The sequence below is a fragment of the Taudactylus pleione genome, unplaced genomic scaffold, assembly GCF_031769625.1.
Source record: "Taudactylus pleione unplaced genomic scaffold, aTauple2 ptg000341l, whole genome shotgun sequence".
Classification (NCBI taxonomy): domain Eukaryota; kingdom Metazoa; phylum Chordata; class Amphibia; order Anura; family Myobatrachidae; genus Taudactylus; species Taudactylus pleione.
Window position 1 is genome coordinate 2,673,902 of NW_028284742.1, and position 17,383 is coordinate 2,691,284.

The following is a 17,383-nucleotide window of genomic DNA, read 5'->3' on the forward strand; positions in this document are numbered from 1 at the left end:
CCCTGATTAGATTTGACGAAATCCAAGAAAGGGATCTCTTCATGGACTCAGACTTTTCCCCACATTGATATAAACTGTCTATTGAAAACTTTTTACTATTTTATTCGTGTAATGTTTTCCCCAATTTACAGGGATATGTTGTACAACATTTTTCACAATGGTTGCCTCTCCCCACATCGTAGACATTTCATAGGTATTTCCGATACTGGAGCGTGTCCAAAGTGTAATTGCCCGGATGCTACCTTCATGCATTGCATGTGGGTCTGTCCTCTTATAGCCCTCTTCTGGAGGCAGGTCCGTCAATTAGCTATGACTTATCCTGCATCAATGGATCCACGGTGACCCCCTTGTCTCTCTTTCGAGCTAAATTATTCTATGTATTCCACATGGATTGGCTGGAAGCATCTGTACACAAGGAGGAGCACACCGAGAATTGTTTTCAAGACTTGGAGGGATATACAGTATAGATTAATTATCAGGAGACATAAAATGCCAACTACATAAATGTTTCCATTCTTCACAACGGTATGAAGCTAGACAATTATTAGGAGATGCTCCAATTAATGTTCCTACAAATACTCCTGTTTGATTTGCCCATTGTGCCGACCACGCCGGCCTTTTTTTACCATTAAGGATACAATTTTATATATGCATACTGTGTGTTCCCCTTAGTTCTGTTCAGCCGAATATTGTATTTCTTTATCTTATTAGTCCAAAGATTGTATAATTTACAATTTGTCTATTTGTGCTCCAGCCTGAATAAAAATATATATATAAAAAAATAAATACACCTGCTGCCGCCTCCTGCAATCCTAATAACACCTTCCCCATCCATACAGCACCCTAACATACCTGTCCCAGTACTTTAGACCCATTTCCAACACTTTTTACATTTTTTGGGGGGTGAAGTAAGATTATTTTTTAGTCATTGGGGGGGGGTGTTCAAATGGTTCTGAAACTAGTCCCAACATTTATACCCCAATATATTGATTTTGCATTTCTTTTCACCTGCCATTTGGTGGAAAAACTTTTTTGCCTTCTTTTCCCTATGGGGTTTGCACCTAGGTAAAAATGTCCTGGAATTGAATAGGGTGAAATTCGGAAACAGGTGAAAACTGCGCAGCGGCAAAAAAATTTCACAGATTGCGGCTTCCCACCTCTAATTCAATACGGGCCTTAGTATGAAAGTGACCTCTCCCAAAGAGCTTACAAACTAAGGGCCTGATTCAGACCCGTTTGCTAGGCTGTGTTTGTACGCAGCTGTCAGCAGCCAAAGTATGCAAATCCCAGGAATGCTAGCAAGACATTAGCACTCCCACTATGTCTTGCCCTGCGATCACGGTATGTAATTAGACACCCACCAGCCTGACACAAGACACCCACTTTCCCTCAGTAACATACGTCATCTCCAGGAAGTGTATTAAACAATCGGTAACATCAGACCCATACGCAGCACTTGTGACAGACCATACCCTACTGCGAGTGCTGCTGTGTGTACTTCAGCCATGTGACGTGTATGCTGACAATGCGTCTTAATTATGCATTCCCCTGAAACGGCGTTCAGACGCACAGACACGCCTGCTTTTCACACAACCACACCCCCGTTACCTTCGACCACCCCCAGTCACCACCCACAAACGGCACGTCCTGTCACTCATGCTTGCGGAGCGTCTGTGTACAGGCTGCGAATGCTTCCCGATCGCATTGACTAGTTCGGGCACGCACACTGCATGCGCAGTTTGCAAACATCAGCAGGCTACGTGCGTACGCAGCCTAGAAAACGGGTCTGCATCAGGCCCTAATACCTTATTAAATAATCATTACAGTGATTGTAGATATAATGTTTATGGGCTGGTAAAGATGTAAAGCACTGTGGCAGACATATTGGCGATACAGTCCTACCTACCTCATCTCATGGATATGCACCATGGTAATGATGAAATTGTATAATACATAATTATTTAGTAACACTGACGATAAAGCATTACAAATTATTGTCAGTGTTCACTATGTTTCGTACTCCCCCTTTCTCTCTATATTAATAAGTATGACAGTACAGTCCATGTGTTATTGGACTATCCTGATCAGAAGAGGTGAGCGAAAAAGCTATGAGAATATTTGAGAGAAATAACAGGGGCAAATAGAGAGTTTTTAGGCTTTCTCCAGTTAAATTGGAGATTGGAGAGTCCTATGTATTTCTATATATATATATATATATATGTAAATTAGAGGGTCCTATGTATTAATATTAATAATGTCAAAACTGCCGCGATTATTAAGGTTTCATATCACAGCTGATATTTAAATTTTTAATGAAAATATCCCCGCTATGTATTAAGGGAAACTTGCATGGGCAACAGTTGCGGTAACGGCTGTCCCTGTGAGTTATATCCCCGGCATATTACAGAAGTCCTTCATGTTTGTGAAAGACTTCTCCTGTGGAAGCTGGCACTGCTCATGTGACCAGTTTCAGCTTCCGCTGCCGGCCGGAGGCTGTGGGAGAGGGATCAAAAGATCTCCTTTCTGCTTGTAAGCAGGGACATATCTAAGATGGGTGAAAGGTGTGTGGAGCGCACGGGCCCCTGGGTCCAGGGAGGCCCCGCACCGCACACCCTGCACCCATACGTCTACTTACCTCTCCAGAGTCCCACGGCGACCATTTTCCCGTCATTTGCGCATGCGCAATACAGGGAAAATGGGCGCCGCGGCCATTTTCCCGGTGACCAGTGCATAGTCTATAGACTCTGGGCACACTCTAGTGCTCAGAGTCTATAACTCTGGTGCTGGCCGCGCACAGCTCAGTGCGCTGTCGGCTGCCAGGCAGAGAGGAGGGGGCCCATGACGGAGACTGCACACGGGCCCCCTCCTCTCTAGAAACGCCCCTGACCACAATATAAAGTTATAGACTCTGGGCACTAGAAACGCCCCTGTTTGTAAGCCTCTATAGACTTAAATCAGTTTACATCTAAAGATGGTGTAAACTACCGGGGCGAAATTCTGAAAAGTTTAACTTTTTGGAGTTTGGAACATAGGGCTGAGATTGAAGTCGCCATTGGTACTAATAATGCGGACTGCGATCTGTAGTGCTAATTAACACTCCGTAGGAGATTTCTATCACATAGCAACAATTCATAAAGTTATGCAGAACCTGCAGTTTGTACATAATTTTATGAAAACAAAGCTTGATATATAGGCCCCTAAAACTAAAGCCATTTTTTTGTTTACTAAATAGACCCCTAAATACCTTATTCAAAAATTCTTAATTAGTGCAGGTATGCCAGTCATTTTGATTGCTCTATACTGGTAAAATGTATTGGCTTACATATGATCTCATAAAGGTGGAATATATTACTAAATTTCCAGTTGTATTCATGCATCAAGCATACAGTTCAAATGTGTATATTTATGGTCCACTATAGCCTACAGATGCAGCTTGACGGTATTAATTGTAAAAGCAAAAGTTCTATTACCCTATTCATACATAATTTAATAATGAAGTGTCCTATACACAAGAGATTATAAATCTATGCAAAAGTCACAGTTTCCATATAAAATGTAATGAATTATAAACAACAGTATATCCATCTTTTACAGCTTTATAAATCTAATGGTCATCTTCTTTCCTGTCATAGTCCAATAAAAATAACAAATAAGTAATATAAATAGTATTACTGCGACAAAAGTCTATGAATTACTATTAGCTGGAGGAGTCAATACACGAGCAACCAATCAGAAACAGCCCGATAGTGCTGGAGACTAGTTCAGTTATGATTAGATTGCATCGCCAGTGGCTGTGCTACAGTACATGTAAGCATACACACCTTTACTGTACTCAGTAGCCCCATAAAAGGCCGCAGTTTTAAGACACGCTCACACATTTTGTTATATATACAGTATGTGCAGTACAGAAATTAGTCTCGTTACACCTGGAAATTAATGTACATCCAATTGTAAAGGTGACTCCTCATCATTATTATTGTTTCTGGTAATACTGATCATCTCTACAGCAGGGATGATCCATATAGTAGAAAGCAGTGAACACCCCTTCCTCCTCCTGCACAGAAGCAACATCAACCTGCTGTCCTGGGTACAGAATGCAGAAAGTCAATATGCACATTGATTTGTGCAGTTAAAGAAAAAAAAAAGCCGTCAGCAAAACTAATTTGTTTTTTCAAAGCATAGCAGGCCAATCTGTCAGGTCATTTTGAAAACATGTTTTTCATATATAGGCTGTCAGTGTGGAAAATACAGTATGCCACGTGTTCAACTCATGGGAGGCTAATGGCTCATGGTGTTGTTGATGCCACCCAGTGCCCGGGGAACATTTTTTTCACAGCAGAGCGTGCATTATAGTCTCTTCTGATTAACTAGCTTTATTGAAAGTGTTAATATGAAGTTCCTCGTAATTGCAGGTCATGTCCAGAAACATTTTTTTTAAAAAGTATTACAAAAATCAACAAAGAGTGTAGCTGAAGTTACAGTAAATGTCTATGATCGGCAAGCCTTTACACTTCAGGGACCACATGGACACCTCTCTAAGCTTCAAACTGGACGCACCCTTAAAACAATAAATACAAGAAACAGACATCTATCTATAATAACATATCAGAAGACATTGTAATGTTAGAGAAACAAGTGTCACACGCTACTACAAACAGATCTGACAATAAAAAAAAAAGGAAAGAGTTGGGGGCCTTAAGGAGGGTACACATTAGACAATATGTTGCCCGATCCGGCATATCAGGCAAACATATCGTCCACATCAGCAAATGTGTACCCACTATGTCGGACCATGCGTGCTCCCGCAGGTCGTCCATCGGAGTCGTTCCGTCGGCCTGCATGTAGGGCCGATGGAATGACCCAGCTTCCGACACCAGGCATGTGATCGAAGCTGGTGCCAGACATATCTGGCGCGATCGGGCACAAGATCGTGTAATGTGTACCTGTCGCCTGATATGTTGGCCCGTCGGCCATCGCATGCGGCCTTCTGTTGCCCATCACTGCTCTAAAGGAATGGGAAAGTAATACACAGCTTAACACTGAACAATGTTACACATATAGCAGCTCATAAAAAATTGGACAAAATGTTATTTTCTTCTTCAGGGGCCATAGGGTCCACAGAATTGTTAGTATGAAGATCATCCGCACAGACTTTGCATTGGCTGTTAAAAATAAATAAATAAATAAAATATTAAAGTGTGTGTGTGGTGGGGGGACAGGTCAATACATCTAAAGTAAAACCAGCTTTAATACTATTAGCCTAATTTTGTCAAAATTGAGGGGAGGGGGGACAAAAACAATGGGGTCCCTTCATAATTGCAGATACCAGTACTAGGCTATGCACTAGGCTATGCTATGGCATGTAGATTGGGCCCACAGAAAACAATAGTACCCTCCCACCCAGGACAAACCAGCCCTGTGTTGATAGCATTAGGACTATTCCTACACCCCTGAACAGAGGTTGGGCATGCTGGTGCATGTAGTACTACAATGTATTTTTACTTATACTGTCAAGACTTGTTGGGTTTTGGGCAACCGCAAGTGCTAACATGCCCTCATATCTATAGCCCTCTGGATCTGTAATGCGCAATTGAGAAATGCCAGACACAAACAACCCTCACAGTGAATTTGGAAACATTTTACTTTACTCAGCTTTTATACTTGTTTCTATTACTATAAATGACACAAACAGAAATTCTTGCCACAGCCTCTGTACACACTTATACCTCTGTAATTATACAGATTGTACACAGCGCCCCACTTAGCAATACTGCATCATCTCACTTATCTCTTTTGCTTCTCAGCATCCTGTCTGAGATTGCCGATGTGCACCAGAACATGGGCTACTGTCCTCAGTTTGATGCCATTGATGAGCTGCTGACCGGCCGGGAACACCTGCAGTTATATGGACGTTTGAGGGGAGTTCCTGAGGATGAAGTTGATAAGGTAAAACAATTCACAATTTCAGCAGAAAATTTCATAAGCGCCTTTTAATGGTGCATTTGACTGTAGTAGAAGTACAGTATTGTACCAGACATATTAGCTATCAGATGATTAGATTACCCAAGCAGCACATAGGGGCTCATGCAGAGATGCAGGAACTCTGTCTTGTGGTCGGATCTTACGATTTTCAGCACTCTACAGTCTTTGTGCCGAGCAACTATGGGCAATTCAAAGCCGTAGGCATCTCAGTCACATCTGAATGGGTGCAATCAGACATAAGTGGCCTGAGGGCATGCCATGGGCGTGTAGGCAGGATTACAGGCTATGCTGAGTTGTGCAAACACAGAGTTGCATCTAATTTTGGATGGATCTCTTGCACCAGGTAAAAAGCTCCTGCAAATGTGCATTGATGGGACTCAAGGGCCGGATTAAGGCTTGTGGGGGCAACTAAGTTGTGGGGGTCCCATCAATAAAATTGCCATGGCCTCAAAACAGTGACTACTATGTCACTTGCCTTGTCTCCGGACTCTCCACTGACCGGCAAGGTGGTATCATACTACATCATGTCTGCAACACTGCTGGATACCGACTCCCGCCAGCATAGCGGACATGATCTAGTACACTGACAGGAAAACACAGGATTTTGAGTGGGGGGTTATATATAGGTATAGATCGATAAGATAGATATATAAATTGAGATATATATATATATATAATATATATATATATGAGGGTGAGGGGAGACAGAGATGGAGGAGACAGAGAGAGAAAGAGGGAGAAGAGTGAGAGAGAGGGAGGGGACAGAGGGAGATAGAGGGAGGGCAGGGAGTGAGATAGAGAGGGAGGGGAGAGAGAAAGGGATAGAGAGAGGGAGGAAGGGACAGGGAGGGAGAGGGTAAAGGGAGAGAGAGAGGGAGGGGGTAGGACAGAGAGGAAGGGAGACAGAGTGAGATAGAGAGAGAGGTAGGAGGGGACAGAGTGGGGAGAGCAGGAAGGGGGAGAGGTAGGGGGAGGAAAGGTCTGATAGAGCTCGCACACATTGCCTGTTGCAGCATCAGCTTACCCAGGGGCACCCACAATTTGGGGGCCCCCACATGGGTACTTCACAGCATACATCCAGTCAGCGAGGGGGCGGGGCTTCCATAGTACGCAGCCACGGTCGGTTCCATCAGTGTGTGTGCTGTGCGAGTGATGCTGCCGGCGGGGAGAGTCCAGAGTGGCCAGGTTCCAGCCAATATTTGTGGCAGTGTGGGGGCCCCTCCCCTGGGCGACCGCCCCATCTGTAATCCGGCCCTGATGGCCACTAGCAGAGTTGGATGGATGTGAGTAGGGCAGCTTGGACGCTGGTGACCACCCACAGCTATTGCGAGCGGCCATGATGATGGTCGCGATGGTCAAGACCATCGTGACCATCGGGCTTGCAACGAGACCCTTGTGGTAGGGTCTCGTGGACACAAGCCCCAGAGAGATTTCGGCTCTAACAGAGCCAGAATCTCTCCACTGACATCACTCGTGATGTCAGTGGGGCCGCTCCCAAATGGCAGGCGTTCTCATGGGAACGCCTCCGTTTGCGCAGCCACCCTCCTGGCCCGCCCACCAAAGGGGGCAAGCTGTCACTCAACATCAACAGCTTGCCCCCTTTGGTGCGTGACCCGGAGCAACGGATTGCCTGTCGCTAGCCGGGTCTCGTGCATGCGCACGACGGAGCCGGCTCAGTCATGCACATGCGCTGTGGGCCACCATCGACCCGGTTGCGAGCGCTCAGCGTTTGCGACCTGGTCTGAATCAGGCCCTCAGTACTGGCGCACTTGCGACTGACTTGCCTACTATTATGAATCGGCCCCATCGTGTTTAATGAGTTAAGATTGCTGATCTTGTGGAAAGCAGTGATTCATCCACTTGTGTGATTCTGTTGTTGATAAGCCTGATTCAGAGATGTTCACAAACCTGATGAGGCCAGTGTCTGTGTATGTGTTGTGCCTTTAATTTCACCATCCCATAGCAACACGGGATATCTCATCCCACATTGCTCATCCCCTCCCCATACTACAACATACACATTATGGACCTCATTCAGAGTCGGTCGAAGCGGCCGCACGGTCGTACGGAAAAAGGGGCCCGGATATTCAAATGATTCCCTCGCAAGTTGCGTCCCTAAGTTCGGATCGGTAGTTGGCCGACCAAGGGGAGGAAGCGGTCGGAAGACAAAAAAATACGCCCCCTTCTCGTACGCATTGCACGTCATCTCCGGGCATATAAGGATTAATCGAGACCATCGGCACTGGTCGTAGAGCTTAAGGTTGACCATACCCTCTTTTAAGCACTACGATCATGTCAGTGTAAAAACCAGTGTAAAGTTTTAAATATTCTCAAATTTTTACACCTACAAGAGTGCCCTAAACATAGTCTCTGCTTCTCCTAGTCCATGTGATTAAGCTCAGGCTTATATACTCAGATGGCTGATGCAAACATCGCGATCAATGGTCCTGAACTTGCGCCTTGGGATGCAGGCATCAGATCTGAGATGCCATCAGAAGGCGTCTGTTTCCTTCCGTCGCCTCCTGCAGGCATTAGCATATTCTTACACTGCAGCTTGTCCAAAGACGCCTCTGCTGGGCAAAAGTGTCCATCTCTGAATGAGGCCCCATGACCGCTACATGTGACATTATGTGACATAATGCATGCTGCCCAACACTGAGATATTGTAAGCGTTGTGTAGCAGCTACATGTGTTCTGGACTGTGATGTGTTCCAGTTGTCCTACGTCAGTACTAAGTTTTGCTGCTGTAATTTTGTAACTTGGATTAAGTACTTTTATAGAATTTATACTTCTGATATGCCTAGACTGACACATATACTGGGGCTATGATATAACTGTATAACTGCTTTACTACATTTGCTGCCAAAAGAAAACAAGGAACGTCATCTACGGACACCTTAGAAGGGTCTAATTTTCAGATTAAAAAATATGAGAGTTATAGCGTTTGACTAATATTTCCAGTTCCTGAATACCGGTTTCCATGTGCTTCCTGTACATAACCACCCTGTAGCAGCACATCATTTTAGTCAGACAGTGGTGGTGTAGTGTGATGGATTATGTTGAACTGCTTAATTCAGTTTAGGTAATTTGATATGTCCTTGATAATCATTGCAAATCTGGAATGAAGTTGTAACTGTTCTCTTTTCCAGGTTGCAGATTGGGGAATTGAAAAATTGGGCCTTAAAAAATATGCAGATCAGCCAGCTGGTACTTACAGTGGAGGAAACAAGCGCAAGCTGTCAACTGCGATTGCCCTGATAGGATGTCCTCCTGTGGTGCTATTGGTGGGTTCTTCTTCTTATCACCTTCTCATGTTTGCCCTTTCTTCTCTTTATGTGACTATGGGTCTGATTCAGAGATGGACGCAATGCCATGTTTATGCAGTTGAGTGATTATCGGTGGTCTGCGCACATGGCCGATGCTTTGATGTTCGGTGCCCCCCTGCAAACTATAAATTTGCTCCCTCATATAGATAACATTCACAGATTTCTAATGCAGGAGCAAATTTTGCTCTCTTGATAAGGTTTTTGACTGCAAAGTATGAGGTACTATGTTCGAATTCCAGGTATCAAAGTATTTTAAATGAATAAGACTGTGAAGTAGCTTCATATGGTTAAAATTCACAGGCTTCCTTTGTAGGAGCAAATGGCTTCATTGGTAAGGTGTCTGACTACAAGGTATGAGGTGATAGGTTAGAATCCCAAGTAGGACAGTATTTTAAATTAATGAGAATATGACTCAAGGTGCTTAGGGTCAGAAGGGGAGTGGTCCAGGCAACAGAGGGGACGGGGGAAGGGAGGAAATGTGATCAGACACAGAGCAGGAAGCTAGCTGTTTGGGCTCTACTTATAAAGAATTTACCATAGGTAGTCAGTGCTCGAAGTGGGGGTATGGAAATTTGTGTGTGTGTGTCCCAGCCCCACCCCAAAGCTTTAGGGATTTTAATAATGAGTTTCATTTTATATGCTTTTAGCATTATGTAAAAAGATATGTTGAACAAACTTTGCTGACATCTCTTTGTCTGTCACTCTTCTCATGTGCCCATATCTTCACCCCAAGCAGGGGTGTATCTAGAGGTCCAAGTGCCCCTGGCAGAGTAACGGACTGGCGCCCCCCATATTTTTAGTATAATTACACTCTGTACTTATAACCTCTCCCCAGCCAGCCCCCTTCTGTCTCCCCAGCCAGCCCCCATTTTTCATCAGACAGCACCACCTTCTGTTTAATCAGGCAGCACCACCTTCTGTCTCCCCAGCCATCCCCCTTCTGTCTCCCCAGCCATCCCCCTTCTGTCTCCCCAGCCATCCCCCTTGTCTCCCCAGCCATCCCCCTTCTGTCTCCCCAGACATCCCCTTCTGTCTCCCCAGCCATTCTCCTCCTGTCTCCCCAGTCATCCTCCTCCTGTGTCCCTAGCCATTCTCTTTGTGTGCCCACAGCCAACCACCTTGTGTGTCCCCATCCATCCTCCTTTAGCGTCCCCAGTCATCCTCCTTCTGTCTCCCTAGCGTTCCTCCTTCTTTCATCACAGCCAGCCTCCTTCTATTTCCCCAGTCAGCCCCCTTCTGTCTCTACAGCCCCCGCAGTCCACACACATACTTACAACATCTTCTGGCTACAGCCGGCTCCTCTTCAGTGCAGCGATGCGGCACGCACCTTGTGTAAAATAAACAACTTTATTCATTAATTGTGTTTACCAGGCAGCCACCGGCAAGCGGCAGCGGCTACCCGGCTCTAGGCATCTACCGTAGGTAACAGGCAGGGGCGAACCAGGGACTCCAGTCCTGTACTGATTCTAGCTCCTGGCCGTGAATGGCACCACCGGACGGCGCTCTCCTTCGGCCAGCTCCCCTGGCAAGTGCCATCCTGGCCAATGGCTAGATACGCCCCTGATCCTAAGCAACCTTCTTACTCCCCACATGCTCTCCTTTATATCTGATCACTTGTGTCTCTCTCACCTTTACTCACCCCCTATATTTCTCACTGCTTGCTACTCTTCCAGCCCCTGCTTCCATCTCATCCCCTGCACCTCTCACTCCCTGACACCTTCTCTCACCCCCTACCAATATCACTGATGCCCTCTCTTACCCCCTGTCCCTCTCACTGATTCCATTTCTCACCCCCTGCCCCTCACTGATTCCCTCTCCCATCTATTGCCTCTTACTGATTCTTTCTCTTACCACTGCCCCATCCTCACCCCCTGCCCTTCACTGATTCCCTCTTTCATCCACAACTGGCTCACGGCCGGCGTCAAATTCAAAAGGCTACCGCTTCTTTTGATTGGCCGTCAGTCCGCGAGCTTGGATTGGCTCGCAGCCGATGCTAAGTTTAAACTGCAGAGCGGCTGCATTCTGCACTGGCCGGTGCTGGGACCTGATGTTCCTTCCCAGCGCAGATCAGAGATGTGTCCCCAGCAGAGCACATCTCCAAACAATGCCGCTATTGTTCTAGCACTGAAATCCTATACTCCATCCCAGCACCGGGAGACTACTCCACTGCGGCAGAAATTTAGTGGCAGTGGGAAGTGGCGGTATATCATACCGTCCTATACCGCCTCACTTCGAGCACTGTAAATAGTGGTAATTAATATATGCCGTTGAGGCAATAATAATTCCATGATATGTAGTTATACATAAAGAAATACTTACCTTCTGGTTTCTTCCGATCTGCTGCTGTATCCTGGTCCCCTGGCAAACTTCTAAAAAGCCCTCCAATCCTGATCTGTGTTTCACTATAGAGCGTGCACGGGCAGGAGAACCCACACATGCATGATTAAATGAGACACTTGTCTACACACTAGGCATGTATGAAACAATAAGATCATACAAGCTCAGTAAACACTTAAGGTGCATACACACAGAACTAGTTAGTAAATGAACGATTTTAGTAAACGATTTTCATTCGTTTTTTTCAAGGGATAAATGAATGAAAATCGTTTACTAAAATCGTTCATTACATTTAGTACATTTTTTTGAACTACAAACGATTTTTGCATATTACCTTACTGAAAATCATTGAGTTGGTCAGTCTGACTGAACTACAAACGTGAACGCTCATGAATGATAATCGTTCATCGGTTTAACTCAGAAAGGGAACAATTTTGCCAACGATTGAACGATATTGTTATCGATAATCGTTCAAAAAGTCGTTGTGTGTGTATGCGCCTTCAAACCTTCATCTGTACTGCAACATCTCCACTTCTGAAAACTCTCAATTTACCCCTTTGTGTCATTTCCTTTGAGGCAAAACATTCCAATCAAGGGAAGTTCCTCTCTATAACCTATGCAAGTGATATTAATAGAAAAAAACATTGAACTCCACAATAAAAAATGTTTTAAAAATATAATTTCTTTAAATGTTACCAGTGTTAGCATTACAAACATTACTTTATAACATATTATTATAATTGCTGTATCAATTGCATTTTAACATTTTAATCCAGGACTTCTCCGTTTTTGCTTTTTCTAAGTAATAACAACACTGCACCTTTGTTATGCCATGCCAGGTGTGTCATGTACGTCTTAGTGTTTCTCCCTTTTATCACATGTCTGACTATGAAAGTGTCATGGCTTGGCATAAAACAGACCATGCCTACTTTTCACGCTGCCATATGTGCCCATTTGTATAAATCATATTTGTTGCTTTTTACTATAACAACACTTTTCCCTTATGGACTTTTCATCCCCTCTTGTGAATGTCTTCTTCATTTATATATTTAGGATGAGCCAACTACAGGAATGGACCCCCAGTCTCGTCGCTTCCTTTGGAATTCTATTGTCGGTATCATCAAAGACGGTCGGGCTGTTGTGCTGACATCTCACAGGTACCTGCAGTTCTGCCTTGTCTCGTCCTACCTGCTGGCCCATTGGCGGCGTTAGAACAGTAATATATAATTAAAATGATCATTTTAACCATGCAGGAGTACTTTGTTGTAAATGAGCTTGCTCAATTGTGCTTGCCAGGAAAAAAAATAATTAAATTGATTATTTATAATATTTGTAGCAAACTACTCATACTATAAAACTATGGCTATTTGTTAATGTATTTCTTATTTACAATAACAATAATAAATACTGCATCCAAGGGCACCAAGAGGGGAGGTGGAGTGTTTGTACTACTGGCCCGGATCTGTAACACATTGGGCAGGGAGAGAGAGGAGACTACCACTGCTGTGTGCTGAGCTGCTGGGGGTCCAGGGAGGTAGGACCCTCCTCTCTCTCCCACAAAGTGTTACGGGGGGGGGGGGTGAATCACACTTATTCCTTTCACCCCTCCCCAATTTGGCCATGCCCCCAGTACCCGGGCCCGTCACCGCTCTCAACAGCCCTGACTGCATGTACAGCAGGTGAATAAGACGGACTAGTAATGATTTCTTGGTTCTGTGTTTTCCTTTAGTATGGAAGAATGTGAAGCTCTCTGCACTCGTCTTGCCATAATGGTCAAGGGCACCTTTAAATGTCTTGGCACCATTCAGCATCTGAAATATAAGTATGGAATTTAATGCATTATGTAATCATTTCATGTTTCATTTGTTTTGTTAGCTGTAGAGATGAGCGACGTTTTCCATACTGCGATACATGAAGATTGTATTGCTGACACTTCACATGTATGTAACAGCATCAAATTCCATTTGGCTCATCTCTAGTCAGCAGTTTATCGGCATTTTGTCTGGTATACATGGCTAAATCAACATAATAGTTATTCACACAATATAAACATAAGACATTTGTTGGATGTATTATCATATAGAAATGAAAATGCTCTGAGCTCCCAGTGATAGACGGGTTTGTAGCAGCTATAATATACTGAGATTGGCTTCTGTGACTTCTCAGCAGAGAACAAAGACAATAGGAGATAAGGGGTCTATTTATGTAGCATAACAAAAATTGTCCGCTAAGTGTCATCTCTTATCACAGCTATTTGCAGCAATACCAGATGACTGTTCATATGAATGTAATAATAAACTACAGTAATGAGTTAGACATATTTGCAGAAGTTAGGTATGCCTAATACAAAGCAATATCTCATTTATCATAGTGATTGTTAAGTCAATGGAAATATTAAAATGCACATACTGTAATTTAATTTCTTAAACTAAATATAAATACAATTTACACCCTGCGTATTTGGTTGAAGATACTTCTCTTATTGAAACAAATTGCATTTTAAAGAGTTACTTTTGATGTGTTCTGTTTTTGGTAGGTGTCTTTTAAAACAGGAAGAAACCCGTTATACTCTTCAGATATCCATTGATGCTACTCAGTGGCTAGAGGCAGCCATTTTATGAGACATTGATGAGAATGGCGACAATCAGTTGATTAGATTCCAGTGCACTATGGACATTTAGGGGTATATTTACTAAAGTACAGGTTTTTAGAAGTAGAGTTGTTGCCCATAGCAACCAATCAGATTCCACTTATCATTTATCTTGCACCTTCTAGAAGATAATAGCTAGAATCTGGTTGCTAAGGGCAACAACGACACTTCTAAAACCCACGCTTTAGTAAATATACCCTTTAGTCATACAGACTCTCAATAATGTCATGGGTTTTGTGGCATTAAATGACTGCATTGTTAAGGATGTTGGATCAGCTGAAAACAATGGCCACTTCCATGTGTGTGTAAATGACAGGTGCATTTTAAGGAATAAAGTCTGTTTTCATAAGGGAATGTATGGCAGTCCGTGAAGGGAAAGCCACCTACCTATGTAAGAAGTAATAACACGTCAGTAACTTACCTGCTGCAATACAGCTGTACCACTCATGGTTTATTTGACATTACAGATTCGGAGACGGTTATATTGTGACCATGAAAGTGAGAGCACAGAAGCCTGGTTTAGCTCCGGACCCGGGCCCTGTAGAGAAGTTTATACAGACAAACTTTCCTGGTAGCTTAGAGCGAGAGAAACACTACAACATGTTACAGTACCAGATTTCTTCCTGCTCCCTAGCCAGGATATTTCAGTTGCTCATCTCCAACAAAGACATCCTCAACATTGAAGAGTACTCCGTATCCCAAACGACATTAGACCAGGTAAGATGAAACGTTTATGGTATTCTTGGCTTGTTTGTGTACTGCAAGGGCCAGTAGGAGATCATAGTGTAACTATAGTGTGTGTCAAGGGTCGGTCGGTGCTTCTTTCACTTGTTTGCATAGCATTGAACAAGTGATGAGGGAGCGACCATTGGCTCTATAGGTGTATATATATAGTGCAGTGGCTGCTTCTGTTGTTGCTCCTGCAGATGGGTCATGCACCCTGATCTGAGACCACAGCACAGGCATTGCCTTCTTTTAACCTACAGATGGCACTGTTTCAATTGATCTCTGCATAGATCATTCGGTTGCCAGCTAGTTCTCTACATAAAAAAGTGAAAACAGGGCCAGTTGCAAGGTGTGAAATACAGACTTTTTTCTTTCTAATTTGTTATTTTACTCAGGGGCATAGCGCTATAACATATGTTTGCTGGAAACAAAAAAAAAAAAACGAATCAAATACATAACTGCATCCTTCATAGAATAAAATAGTAGTCATTGCCTGATGTTCATGCATTGCCCTCTGCAGGTGTTTGTGAACTTTGCTAAACAACAGACAGAAGATGAGGACATCCGTCTACATCCTCGAGCTGCTGGAGCCACACGGGAAGTCAAAGTTGCACCTGCCCCATTACCAAAATCATAATAGAAGTAATGTAAGCTTGCCCTATGTATCTCGGTAACATAGCAGAACATGGCGGTGGGTTTGGGAAAGGTTGAAGAAGATGGTCGCTACAAGACTCAAGAAGGTTGTTCATCCGCTCACAAAACTAGTTGAGAACTTGTAAATGTTTAAGAACAGTGTTTTAGAAAAAATGTTCCCAACATGCAAAGTGTATCTGCAGAGAAGCACCTGACATATGTATTCCAGGCTGACATCATTTCTGCCACGTAACTTCCCTTGTGTCAGGCAGTATGTCATGTACTATTGCCTGGTGGTTCTACAGGGTTCATGTGTAGCTTGTGATAATCATGTTTCCACTTCCAGTCATGGCTCCTAAGAGAAACCATCTTAATCTTGTGTAGTACAAATCGCCTATTGTACTGCCCCCTGACTGTCTGTGTACTAATAAAAATGGCCATAGCTGTTTCTGTGACACTATGCCTGGAGTCAGTACAGACTAAATTACCTCTAACGCTTATATGACATGTAACCATTGAAGCTCCTCTGCAGCCTCATAGGGCAGCTATTATAATGTAGGCTTAAAATGAATATGCACCTTATGTATATTTTGTATGCTGCACCTTCTCTTTTATTGTGTTTCATAGGAGGCTACAATCAATACTGCTTTCTACAAAGTACAATATGCCCCACAATATTCCAACCTCTATCAAGTCTAGTTGCTTCCAAATGCTGGCTCTATTCCCTAATTGCAGGTGAACAGGATAATGTTCATTATTGCCTGCATAATGTAATGAATGACTGTGTAATCACACAAAGATTTCTAGATTTGCTTTGTTCTTATGCTTAACAAATAAAGTTTAGTGGATTGAACTTGTTTTACTTGTTAATATTTCTATACCATGTTATTATGGCATTGTGACAAGAACTATTGGGGCAATAATTATTAGTGTTGTAGTGTATGAAATTATGTATTTAATCGACTGGATTAGAACATTTTTTCATTAGCATTCCATAAAATTCTCCTCAGGTTACTATTGGGTTTGGTAAACTGTGTGAGTTATTTGCTTTGTCCAAATACTCGGTATCCAGTAAGTATCAACCAATCAGCACTTAGTTGTAAACAATCTATTGCCAGTTAGACAAGGAAAGCAATTTGGCATTATGGGCTTGATTCAGAGGTTGATACTTGTGTGTCTTTGTGCACAGTTGTGGCAGCAAATGCTAGTGTCAGCCCTTCCCTTGTGCACTAGTGTGCACCTGAATGTGCAAGTCCTGATACTCCCACTTCCAGCGTCTCTGAGCTATAACACCACCAGTGATCCCTGACAATGCACTGTTGGAGAACCATCTTCTGCAGCCATATAGCAGGTGCAGTGTCTCCGTCTGAACATGGCCTCTGTGGAAGCGACTCTGCCCCTGAGAACATAGCCGCTTTCACTGACATGCACGCGACACTCCATAGCACTCCCATGGAACAGATTTTTTTTGTGTTCACTTCAGGCCATCTCCCTGTCACCACCCAGGAACACCCATCACTTTGCCGTCTCATTTCTGATACCGTCTCTTCCAAGCGCCATAGAATCGTTGTGTGTAAGCTCTGCGTGCCGCCTGTGCTATAGGGGTTTGCAGGACTTTTCATGCATGCGCAATTTCAAATAATTGCTGAAATATGTGAACATTAGCAGTGCATTCCACTTGAGTGCACCTCTGATTCAGACTCTATTTACTGAAGGTCGGTTTTGGCCG

At 43.6% G+C, this 17,383-nt stretch overlaps 1 protein-coding gene across 1 annotated transcript in view; it reads left to right on the top strand.

Annotated features, from left to right (window-relative positions):
* Positions 1-16,507, top strand: part of ABCA4 (ATP binding cassette subfamily A member 4) — a 363,439-nt gene extending 346,932 nt beyond the window's left edge. The window contains exons 47-52 of the mRNA XM_088443970.1: positions 5,805-5,946; positions 9,132-9,266; positions 12,699-12,802; positions 13,375-13,467; positions 14,763-15,012; positions 15,542-16,507. Of these exons, the coding sequence (XP_088300096.1) occupies positions 5,805-5,946; positions 9,132-9,266; positions 12,699-12,802; positions 13,375-13,467; positions 14,763-15,012; positions 15,542-15,658 (841 nt within the window). The 3' untranslated portion in view covers positions 15,659-16,507. The remainder of the gene's footprint in view (positions 1-5,804; positions 5,947-9,131; positions 9,267-12,698; positions 12,803-13,374; positions 13,468-14,762; positions 15,013-15,541) is intronic.
* Positions 16,508-17,383: the final 876 nt, after the last annotated feature.